The sequence below is a fragment of the Sinocyclocheilus anshuiensis genome, unplaced genomic scaffold (assembly GCF_001515605.1).
Source record: "Sinocyclocheilus anshuiensis isolate Anshui unplaced genomic scaffold, SAMN03320099.WGS_v1.1 scaffold773, whole genome shotgun sequence".
NCBI classification, from domain to species: Eukaryota; Metazoa; Chordata; class Actinopteri; order Cypriniformes; family Cyprinidae; genus Sinocyclocheilus; species Sinocyclocheilus anshuiensis.
Genome location: NW_015539930.1, coordinates 483,835 through 496,662, shown reverse-complemented (window position 1 = coordinate 496,662; position 12,828 = coordinate 483,835). Strand labels below are relative to the sequence as shown.

Sequence of the window (12,828 nt, the reverse complement as noted above, 5' to 3'; positions counted from 1 at the left end):
CTACATATCCCATCATTCATTGCACTGATTGCTGTTTCCTGTTTCACTGATTGCACACAGCACTGATTGCACAGCTGTTTCATATCACTCACTCACTACTCACTCAAAACTCAAACTACCATTCTCTGCTGAGTATTGTTTAGCCTGTACCCTATTCCAAGTCTCTGTGTTTTCCTTGTTTTGCCTTGCCTTGCCTGTTTCCGCGGTTTCTGATCTTTGCCTGTATTCCTGGATTTTTCCCTCTCGTCTCGCCCCTGTGATTCTGTCTGCCGATCGGTGACCTACGCTAGCCCTAGGACTATTCTTGTGTTTTGCCCGCCATATACCTGTTTGCCATTGTTCGACCCTGCCTGTTGTACCACGTCTCTTAATAAAAGCTTGCAGATGGATCCACACGTCTCACGTCTCGTCAGCCCCGTTACACATCCCATGTTCCCATTTCATAATTATGACATATTTGTGATAAAAGAAAACTAACTGCTATGAGTTTAACATTTACAGTATATTACGACATATAATGGAGATATGAAATTATGAAGAAAAACATACTCTGATAAGAAATGACAATAAAGTGAAATTAGCAGTCAGTCAGGGTGGGACTGGAAAACGCTCGTGCAGAAGGGAAGCAAGAGAGAGTCATTACACGAATGTTTGGAATTCCACTTCCGTTTGGTGGAATTTAAGAAGTCTCCACAACTTTAAATCAGCTATTCGCTCTGCACGTCTAGATAAGAGGCGCATTTATTGTGTTGCTATTCAAATGGCTTCTTCACCGCAGAAATCACCGTCCTCACCGAAATCTCCCACTCCGAAGTCGCCTTCCTCCAGGAAAAAAAGATGACTTTTCTTGGAAAACTTGGAGGAACTAGTGTTTGGAGCATCTGGAAGCCGCTCTTTGGGGGCGGGCTCTGTCACGAATCCTGTCCATGGACTTCCGTTCAATCACCACCAGAGGTCACCCTTTCATTACATTGACTCTCGCACAACACAAACTGTTGCATATCACCCCTGACTACATATCCCATCATTCATTGCACTGATTGCACACAGCTGTTTCACTGATTGCACACAGCACTGATTGCACAGCTGTTTCATATCACTCACTCACTATATAACACTCACTCAAACTACCATTCTCTGCTGAGTATTGTTTAGCCTGTACCCCGTTCCGAGTCTGTGTTTCCTTGTTTTGCCTTGCCTTGCCTGTTCTCTCGGTTTCTGATCTTTGCCTGTTTTCCTGGATTTTTCCCTCTCGTCTCGGCCCTGTGATTCTGTCTGCCGATCAGTGACCTATGCTAGCCCTAGGACTATTCTTGTGTTTTGCCCGCCATATACCTGTTTGCCATTGTTCGACCCTGCCTGTTGTACCACGTCTCTTAATAAAAGCTTGCAGATGGATCCACACGTCTCACGTCTCGTCAGCCCCGTTACACATCCCATGTTCCCATTTCATAATTATGACATATTTGTGATAAAAGAAAACTAACTGCTATGAGTTTAACATTTACAGTATATTACGACATATAATGGAGATATGAAATTATGAAGAAAAACATACTCTGATAAGAAATGACAATAAAGTGAAATTAGCAGTCAGTCAGGGTGGGACTGGAAAACGCTCGTGCAGAAGGGAAGCAAGAGAGAGTCATTACACGAATGTTTGGAATTCCACTTCCGTTTGGTGGATTTCAAGAAGTCTCCACAACTTTAAATTAGCTTTGTGCTCTGCACGTCTAGATAAGAGGCGCATTTATTGTGTTGCTATTCAAATGGCTTCTTCACCGCAGAAATCACCGTCCTCACCGAAATCTCCCACTCCGAAGTCGCCTTCCTCCAGGAAAAAAAGATGACTTTTCTTGGAAAACTTGGAGGAACTTTAGCAAGAAGGCAAAAGAAGGTGTGAATTCAGCTTAAATCCATGGATAGCCGATGTCTCTCTGATACTATGTTATATTTGATTGTATGCATGTCAAACAAATTTAAACTCATTGATGTTTAGACATGTATCTGTCAGATTACTAGCTATAGTTCTGAACACTTGTACTGTATATTTATGTTTCATTTTATTTTTACAGTGTAGTGCGTGATACAGAAATGCAATCTCATTATATACATATAAATAAAAATTAAGCATACTGTATTGTAATTACTGTAAGTTAGTTTAATTTTGAAATGTGCTTTTAATCTCAGAAAAATCTTTCTTTCTCCTTTCTTTCTTTCTTTCTTTCGTCAGTCATGTTTTTGTTTATTCTGATAATTTAAAGTGTAAGTACAGTTGCACTGTTTTTGATATACAGTAGACTCAACTATGTGAGTGTTTACAAAAGGCTGCACGTCTCTGCTGTGAGCATATAAGGATGAGAAGTGGCTGTTAAATACTCATTGTGAGAGGTTGGGTAAATATGCAATAAGAAAATATTATTCCCTGTTTTCAAATTAAAATTATGAATATATCCCTACAGTACTGCAAGAAACATTTCATCATTTTGTTATAACAACACCATTTAACTTAATTCAGAATTTCTACTGGATATAATGATATTTCAGAGTTTCCATGCATTCCGTTTTCTTTATCAGTAATGACATTCAAATATTTAAAGATCTAACCCTGTGCTGTGCTGAAAATCCTTTACCTAATTTCCTAAAATTTTAAGAAATTACTTGTAAATCTCTTGTTATAGTATCACCAAATTCAGTTTTTTTTTTTTTTCAATTATCACAGGTTGGAAATGACTGATTGATTTGCGCTTATGCACCTCAGGTTTTCTGTGCAAAAAATAATTATTTGTGGATAATTTTGGCAATGTTCACTCAAAATCTGAGGTGCACAATGACAGATTCATAAGCAATTTTTGTAGGCTGGTCAATTTTGACCACAAGTGTAACAAGATGGAATAATAATAACAACAACAAAAATTAACGTAATTTATTTAGTTAGTTAGTCAGTTATTTGAGTCTAATGTGATTATCTAGCATTTTCGGGAAAAAGAATATCCTCTCCGGGTCAACATGACTGGAACACAAGGGTTAAGACAGCAACTTTAATTTTAAGTAGTTTTACTGTGTAAAAATGTTTATTTATTTACTTACTGTTTTAAAAACTGCAATCTAAACTTGACTTTTTGAATTGTGTTACATATATTTCATTCTTAGAATCCGTTTCTGAGTGGGGTGACATCCATTCTTATTCTTTATTCAGAATGTCACTGATGATTTTTTGGCACTCATACAGATACAGTATAGAAGTGATGACATTTTTGGCTTTGTTTTTTTTTGGTCACATGTGGCAAGAGACATATTTAGTTTGCTGGTGTGTTTATTTGCGGGTTTAGACATTCACTGACTAAAAGAAAAGAGAAAGAACCTCAAGCCACAACAGGAAGTACAAACTGGCATCCAAAGAGAAGTTAAGAGAAGTTATTTTACAAGCTGTAAATCAGCTGTTATGCATATGCTCTAAACCTAGTTCATGGGGAAGCTGGGAAGTTGCTTCCCTTGCCCTCAACTGACCGTGTTTAAAGCACGTTAGAAGCAGCTACAGCAGGGTACAGTGTTGATTAAAAACAGGATGTCGATATCTCTAGGGATCTGTACCGATTCTTCTTCTGGACTGCCTTTCACAGGGATGTGCTGCAGCATTGCTTTACTGATTGGCCAGTGTTGATGGGGCCACTGGGCAGATTGAGACAGAGAGGGTGTTTAGAAGATCTCCTGCATGAGGGCTAGTTGAGACGCCACATGTACTGATTCACAGGATGGCATGCAGACAGGGTCAATTAAATGAGAGATTCAATGCAATAGCAAGATTTAGAGGCTTAATCTATAAGCATTAACTATAACTAATCTGTTAACAGGTTTGAGAGTTACATGTCAACTATAGCAGTAGAAAGCCAGCTAATGATACATTTGCCACTGACAACATATTCATGTCAACAGTGAATAGCAATCCCTTCTGAAAAAGAAGTGCACTTAATCGTTTTGAATGTGCATTTATAGTGTTCTTTAAATCTCAAAAATATATTTTGAAAGAGTACTTGCAGAAAATATAATATTGATTAAATAAAAGGTCACTTAAGTGTATTTAAAGATAGTACATGTTCATATGTTTCTCAGAATACAGTAAACTTTTTAAAAAGTTTCTAATCACTTTTAATGTCAAATTAACAGTTTTACTTTAAAGTAGCATTATGTTTTAATAATGTTTTGTCATGCTTTTAAAAAGTACACTTATTTTGATGTGTTGACTAACATACTAAAGCTCATGTAAAGTAATTTTAAATGCGGGTAGTTATTCGACATTACATTTACAGTTTAAAATAAATATATTTTATATGTACTAAACTGAAACTTAATTATTAGAAATGTGCAATTTCCAATATATTTAAATACATGCACACGTTTCAATAGAAATTACAGTAAAGTATATTTTAGTTTACCATAAATGCTTGTTAGTATATTTGGCAACACACCATATTTTTTAAAGACAATAAAAATAGTTATAAAATTACATACAAAGATGTACTTAAGTCCTAATTAAGTGTGACTTAAATAAAACCACTTTAAATTTTAACAATGCATTTAATATAAATTAATCTTAATGGTAATAACATGCAATTACATGTCTGAAAAAATTACATTCAGTTTGCACTTAAGTGTAATTTTATTATTTCATTTATTTATAAGCACTCTTTTTAAAAGTATGCTTAAGTGTCTTTCTTTTTGACATGGGAATTGTAAAACTGCAAATGGCTTATAGTTGTCTCTGCATATTATGCATGACATACGTATTTAGTATTTATGTATATATAAGTATTTAGTATTTTAAGTATTACTTATTTTAATATACAATATGAAATTAAAAATACAATTTTTTCAAGCCTAAAAATACACTCCTCACCTTCAACAATGTTGAAATGTGTTTTTATAGCGGTTTCTAAACATTCTCTATTTTGACGAATATTGCACAATTTATTGATTGAAGGTCTGAGTTGTAGTTCTTTTGTTAAGCTGAACGTGTTCAGGGATGAATGCATAGCATTAAATGAGACACTTTGAGTAGACCCCTCCCCAGTGAGGCCAATACTGCATAACTGACCTCCAGCGATGAGAGGCACAGCTTCAAAAGAGCTATGTGTTCAGCTCTGCCAGTTGTTTGAGAATTGCTGCTAGATGACGCTACATTTTATGAGGTCATAGCATGAAGTGTATATTTTTAATATTATATTCCTCAGATTGACTGATAATATTTTATATGATGGTTTCTTGCATCAGTGATGATTTTAGACTCTCTCTGGGAGACAGAAATTCCACATTGCAGAGGTTAAACTTAGGTTCATTAAAGGGTCTTAAGTTCAGAATTCTGAAAATTACAGCATATTTTTATAGTGCTTTGAAATCTTATGAAGGAGAATTAAATTTTTCATGACATGAAGCATAAAGTGGTTCAAGAGAAACCCTTTTTAGTTACATTTGTATCATATTTTATTGACGTAGTGATGCATTTCTTTTCATAGTGTCTGAGCTCCAGGAGGAGGGAATGAATGCGATTAACCTGCCCCTCAGTCCCACACCGTTTGAGCTGGACCCTGAAGACACCATGCTTGGTAAAAAATTCTCAACATAACTGATGATTCAGACATGAACTACACAGCCTCTGTCGTACTAAAAGCTGCTGTATTTCCCATTGATCTCTCAAAAGATGAGAGTGAAGTCCGTGCCATGGTTGATCCCAACTCAAGGAACGATCCCAAACTCCAAGAGATAATGAAGGTAAATCAGCTCCAATGATTGTAATACAACTCCTTCTTTTATCTTTTTCATAAGCTTTGGTATTTTTAAGCTAAGACGTTCATTGAGAGCTTCAACTCGCAACTCTGAAGTAATACAAGTTAGTCGAGCGTTACTGTTGTCATCTATCATGCAAAGGGACACAATGTTCAAATCCTGATCTAATGCTATTATACAAAGTAATACTAACTAAAAAGATCACAATGGCAACCAAAATATGAAATATATGTAAAAATAACTGAAAGCACACATTGAAAAAAAAAAAGGTTTTAAGTTGTAAATAAAACTAAGATTATTGGAGCACATTTTAAAAGAAAATACTATTTTAGTCTTTCTACTTCAAAATGTCACATTTAATTTAATGTGTTACTTGCCACTTAAAAAATTTTTTTTTTTTGGAAATTTACTAACAATTTCTGAGTTAAATTGTTTCAAAGTAAATCCTCCACCAAAGTTTTTCAGTGCAGTATATATATTTATAATTGTGTACATAATACTTAGAATAACGGGAAAGGATATTTAAATGTTGAGGCATTTACTATCTAATAGAACAATAAGCCACAAAAGCAAGCAATGATGATTAACTTGTAACTTGTAAGTTTTGCAGTACAATAGTTTTTTTAACATGCATTTTTAATTAACATTTCAAAGATCCAAGCATCTCCACTTCTCCGGTCTTTAATGACAGGTGCTCATTGACTGGATCAGTGACGTGTTGGTGGGAGAGCGAATCATTGTTAAGGATCTAGCTGAAGACCTCTATGATGGGCAGGTGCTACAAAAACTCTTTGGTGAGGAATCTGTTCTGGAAAAGAGCCTATATTGTTGTTCCAGTAAGATCCAGTACTCTATTGTGTAACCTATAAATTGTGTATTTATTCCCAGAGAACCTGGAGGGAGAGAAGCTGAATGTGGCTGAGGTGACTCAGTGTAAGGTCGCTCAGAAACAGAAGCTGCAGACAGTTCTGGAAAAGATCAATGACACTCTCAAAATTTCCTCCAGGAACACTAAATGGAATGTTGACTGTATGTAGCTTTGGCCTTTTTTTTTAATTTGCATGATATATTTTATAGACTGTATTTTGTATTATAGACTGTACATTGCCAGCCGTCTCTCCCTTTTGCAAAAGTTCATTTTTATTAATGCCAATTGTGGTCAGTGGGTTGATCTACGGCTCTGATTTTTCATTAGAAATGAAGACCCAATACAGTTTACTGTACAAAGTAAAAACAAAAATGATTTTAAAAACAATATTTAATATTTTTCATGAATTGCATAGAAGATGCTAAATATGGAGTAATAAATAGGAATATGCCAAATTTGTTACTTATAATTTTGAAAATTAATTAAAGGAATAATTCTCTCAAAAATGAAAATTAGCTGAAAATGTACTTATCTTCAGGCCATCCAAGATGTAGATGAGTTTGTGTCTTCTTAACAAATTTGGAGAAATTTATGATTACATCACTTGCTCACAATGGATCCTCTGCAGACAAAATGAGAGTCCAACAGCTGATAAAAGCATCACAACAATACAACATCACAAAAGTCTTATGAAGCAAAAAGCTTTCTCCAGTGAAAATGTAGCCTTGTCTTAATTTAGGAGAGAAATATGCACCGAGCAAGCACCATTTACAAGCGAAAACAGTCCTAAACAGTTCTCAACAAATAATTTCACAATCATGCAGCTTTTCATTTCACAAGACATTAATTGATGGACTGGAGTCGTGTGAATTACTTGTGGATTATTGTGATGTTTTTATCAGCTGTTTGGACTCTCATTCTGACGGCACCCATTCACTGCAGAGGATCCATTGATAAGCAACTGATGTATTGCTACATTTCTCCAAATCTGTTCTGATGAAGAAACAAACTCATCTACATCTTAGATGGCCTGAGGGTGAGTACATTTTCACAAATGTTCATTTTTGGGTGAATTATTCCTTTAACAACAGGGGGTCATGTTTCCAATTCAGAAGAATCAATCTTTGTGCAAGAAGCATCACAAATGGAATCATTTACTCTTTGGTATTGTAATGTTATCACCTTTAACCCCAAAAAGAGCAAGTATTGGGTCTAGGTCTAGGTCTTCCAATAATATATTCCCAATATATTATTTATGTTTGTGTTATTAATTACATTTAGCAATATTTTACCTTGCTGCCAATAATTGTGTAATTTTTGGGTTGCAATCCACCATCTGAAAATCAGTGATGGATATACCATACATTTTTGCATTTTTCATTGTTGACCTTTTTTTTTCATTGTGATGAATGTAGAATATATTTAATTCAGAAAGCATTTGATTTTTTTCCCTCTGTTATTTATTCTTTTGTGTATTTCTCAGCTGTTCATGCTAAGAACATTGTGGCCATTCTTCACCTGCTGGTGGCTCTTTCTCAGTATTTCCGGGCCCCTATCAGACTGCCAGACCATGTGTCCATTCAAGTTGTAGTGGTTCAGGTGCTTTTCTTTTCTGTTCATAATTAATAGTTCTGCTTGTGTTCAGTAGTAACAAATCCAGAAACTTTATCATGGTAATTTTATGATATTAGATTATAAAATAAGATTATAAAAGATAATAAACTTTTTCTTTGCTTTTTTCACGTTATTTAGTAAAATGTTTCTCTATCCCAACAGAAACGAGAAGGAATACTTCAGTCTCGGCAGATTCAGGAGGAAATTACAGGCAACATAGGGTATGTTTTTTTTATTAATTACAGTATTACAAATAAATAGCATTGGTTGATGCACTATTGTGAACTAACAATGACCAACAATATAATGTATAAATAAACATTACATTTAGATAAACTAAGATTAATTCTGTAAAAAAGGCTCTTCGTTGTTAGTTCATGATGGTGAACCCTTGTAGTGTATTTCAAACCTTAAAATGATATTTTTTAAAAACTGTTATATAATATAATATTAATGAAAAGGTCACCTAAAGCCCAAAGTATACTACAGGTCGCACATGCGAATTATTTTTACAGTAATCAGATGTTCCACAAAGTGGCTGCTTGCTCTTCCGCTTGCCGCGGATGCATATGAGAGCGCTTTAACACTGGCTACATGTCCCGAGATTGGTATGGTGCCGTGGCACACCATGTTTATATCACGCTGAGTTGTCACCAGAATTTCAGCCCTTGGTCGGACCTTGCTTTCCTACTGGGTGGGAGTGCCCTTAGAACAAGTGTCCAGGCATGTTGTAGTTACAACAGATGCCTCCAGAACGGTCTGGGGCACTGTGTGCAATGGGCATGCAGCCTCAGGCTACTCAACTGCAGTGGCACATCTGCTGGCCCTGTGCTGGTTTCGACCATTGCTTCAGGGCAAGCACTCATCTGCATGGACAACACTGCGACCATTGCGTACATCAGCCATCAAGTAGGTCTACGCTCCCGTCGCATGTCGCAACTCTACCGCCATCTCCTCCTTTGAAGTCAGACGCTGATCAAATCACGCGACATGCTCGCATGGCAGTTCACATTCCCTGGAGAATGGAGACTCCATCCCCATGTGGTCCAGCTGATATGAAGCCGATTCAGGGATGCTCAGGTAGGCCTGTTTGCCTCCCACGAGTCCTCCCACTGCCCGCTCTTTTACTCCCTGACCGAGGGGACCCTCGGCATGGACACGCTGGCACACAGTTGGCCCCCGGCTCTATGCAAGTATGCATTTCCCCCAGTGAGCTTCCTTTCACAGACCCTGTGCAACATCAGGGAGCATGAGGAGCATGATGAGGAGTCTTGATGGTTGCACCTTACTTGCCCACCTGGAACTGGTTTTTGGACCTGATGCTCCTAGCGACAGCTCCTTCCTGGCGAGTTCCCCTGAAGAAGTCCTTTTTTTCTCAGGAGGACAGCACAATTTCACAGGCAGTGATAGCCACTATCACTCAGGCCAGAGCCCCCTCTACTAGGCAAGCTTATGTCCTGAAGTGGAGTCTGTTCGCTGAGTGGTGCGCTTCTCGCAGAGAAGACACCCGGAGATGCCCGATCAGTGTGGTGCTTTCCTTTCTGCAAGAAAGGTTGGAGCGGAGGCTGTACCCCTTCACCGTGAAAGTGTGTGTTGCTGCTATCACAGCACATCATGATGCTGTGGACAGCAGGTCCGTGAGGAAGCACGACGGAAGCACGACCTGGTCATCAGGTTCCTAAGAGGTGCCAGGAGGCTAAATCCTCCTAGGCCAAGCCTTGTCCCCTCTTAGGATCTCTCTGTGGTCCTGACAGGAATTCAGAGGGCTCCCTTTGAGCTACTAGAGTCAGTTGAGCTCAAGTTCCTGTCTCTGAAGACAGCGCTTCTGACTGCACTCACTTCGATCATGAGGGTGGGGGACCTGCAGGTATTTTCGGTCAGTGAAACGTGCCTTGATTTCGGGCCAGCTGACTGTCCTGTTGTCCTGAGACCCTGGCCTGGATACGTGCCCAAAGTTCCCACCACTCCTTTCTGGGACCAGGTGGTGAACTAGCAAGCGTTGCATACACAGAGTTTCAGAAGCTCTGAACAGCTCTTTGTTTGCTTTGGAGGCCAGCAGAAGGGGATTGCTGTCTACAAGCAGATGTTGGCCCACTGGCTAGTGGATACCATCGCCTTGGCTTACCAAACACAAGGCAAGCCGTGCCCCCTAGGAGTTTGAGCTCACTCCACTTGAAGCGTAGCATCCTCTTGGGCATTGGTGCATGGTGCCTCTATAGCAGACATCTGCAGAGCTGTGGGCTGGGTGACACCTAACACCTTCGCAAGCTTCTACAATCTCCGCATTTAACCAGTCTCTTCCAGTGTGCTGGGGTGCGAGCACCATCTATCTCGCCAGACGTGTTCCTCACTCTATGAACCCTGAATTGAGCTTCCTTCAGCACCTCTGGCTGTTGGGCTTGGAGGAGGAGCCTGACATCAGGCTCAGTACCTGTGTTACATGCCTGTTGGTCAGCCGCTGTACTGAGCTCAGTGCTCCACATGTAGTGATTCCCTTGAAGTGATACCTTGTGCTCCTTCCACGGTATGGTTTTACTCTTGGTAAACCCATGTCTTCCCCTTGCTTCCAGCTTTTGCGTTAGTCTCTTCCCCAAATGTAACTGTGCCCTCTCGGTCAGTCCATATGTACTCTACACATGCTACCTCCCTTCGGGCAGGATGTGGCCTCCGTAGTGTCCCTCTCCGCTTGGGCTAGGTACGCTCCCCCAATGTAATACATCTGGCAGCGGCTATACCAACAATTATTCCCAAAGAGCGGAAGCTCTCTTTCCTGTTGGAAATAGGAACAGCGGCAACGGCCCTCCTCATTGTGATGCCGGGATGCAGTCTCGGCTCCTCAGCACAAACCTGAATGAGTGAATGCAAGCTGCCTTCTTATATACCCGTGGGCATGGAGGAGTGGCTGGGCATGCAAATTCCACTCACCAATGTCTCATTGGCCTGTTTTTTACTACTCAGTGGTGAGTGGGGCTCCCAAGGGAAACCCAAACATCAGTGTCAACATAACGTCTCCGTTCACCCCTTTAGGGAACAAGGGTTACATACATAACCGAGACGTTTACCATAAATACCTGTCACTACATTCGGCATATTTCAAATATATAAATACAAGTAATTAGGAAATTACATTTAATAATGTACTTCAGTCCTAGTTTAGTGGGTCAAAAAAATCCCTCCTAAGGTCAACTAATTACTGTACATTTAATATCAATTAAAACTATAATACATTGTCATTTAATTGCAAGTAACATGCAGTTAAGTGTTCAAAAACATTACATTCAGTTTGCACCTACATATATTCTTTTAAAGTACATTATTTCCATAATAAGTACTCTTTTTTAAAGTATGTTAACGTTAACATTCTTTTTCACAAGGGAATGCACTAATATCAATCCCTAGAACATTTATATGCTATAAATGCATTTATAATGCTAATACCTTTTGTAAAACAAAAACAGATCCTTTTGGAGGAAATTTATGAGTATGAACAATAAGCTTGACAGAGAACGGGAGTATAAAGCAGATATTGTATTGTTTAATATTATAGTATATGTTTGGTTTATGTGGTAAAGTATGAAGTAAACAGGGATCCAGGGGCTGGAACATACAGTGACATGCCAGTCATGGAGCTGTGGTGTACAGGGTGTGTGTGTGTGTTATGAGGACACAAATTTGTATAATGACATGGGTATGACACAGGTATTACAATATGAAGGTGGTTTATGAGGACACTACCTGTGTCCCCGTAATTCAAAAGGCTTTAAAAACAGACTAAATGGTGTTTTTTTGAAAATCTAAAAATGCACAAAGTTTCCTGTGAGGGGTAGGATTAAGTGTAGGGCGATAGAAAATACAGTTTGTACAGTATAAAAACCATTACACCTATGGAGAGTCCCCGTAAAATACACCAATACCAACATGTGTGTGTGTGTCGGTTGTGAGCTGGATCCTCCTGCTTCTGAGCAGCTTTGCAGTGGTTCTAGAGGTTGAGCACCGGAGCTCTTGCTCTTCCAGCTCTCCACTGCTGCTGCTGATTAACAGCGGTCCAGCGGGCTCAAATTAGCTTGGGAGATAAGGCAGAGAGCAGCTCCTTGGCTGCTGATGTGGACTTGGGCAGCAGCTGCTGAGACATGCCTCTGGCTGGGCAGAATTGACTGTGTGGAGGCGAGCCGCTGCTGGGCAGACTTCCACTAGACCATTATTCTGGAACCCAGTTCTGTTGATCGGCCCACTCTTGGGACCGGAGCATCCCCTTCCCCCCTAATCTTTTTGTTTGCCTTTCATCCTGGCACTCTTGATACGTCCCTCTGAATTTGGTAATTATTTTGCCATTTAGACTGTAAAACACTTTCATTCAAACATAAATAGATTGTTGATCTCTTTTGTTTCTCAAATTGATACTGAAATAATAATGATTTTTTTCCTTCCTCATAGGGCATTGTCTGGAAGATATGGTGTGCATTATATTTAATTTGCACATCTTAAATTAATATACAGTGGCCCGAAAAATATTTTCACAATTAAGCCGCACTACATTAGATATTTAGATGTGTGCTAAATAG

The 12,828-nt window shown here is 38.8% G+C and overlaps 1 protein-coding gene across 1 annotated transcript; it reads left to right on the top strand.

The window, feature by feature from the left end:
* Positions 1-1,656: 1,656 nt before the first annotated feature.
* On the top strand, positions 1,657-12,758 carry LOC107686848 (alpha-parvin-like). The gene is made up of 9 exons (XM_016484002.1): positions 1,657-1,676; positions 1,788-1,897; positions 5,514-5,603; positions 5,699-5,769; positions 6,476-6,578; positions 6,673-6,813; positions 8,136-8,251; positions 8,429-8,487; positions 12,701-12,758. The coding sequence occupies exons 1-9, from the start codon at positions 1,657-1,659 to the stop codon at positions 12,735-12,737; spliced, it is 747 nt and encodes a 248-aa protein (XP_016339488.1). The 3' UTR covers positions 12,738-12,758.
* The last annotated feature ends 70 nt before the right edge of the window (positions 12,759-12,828 follow it).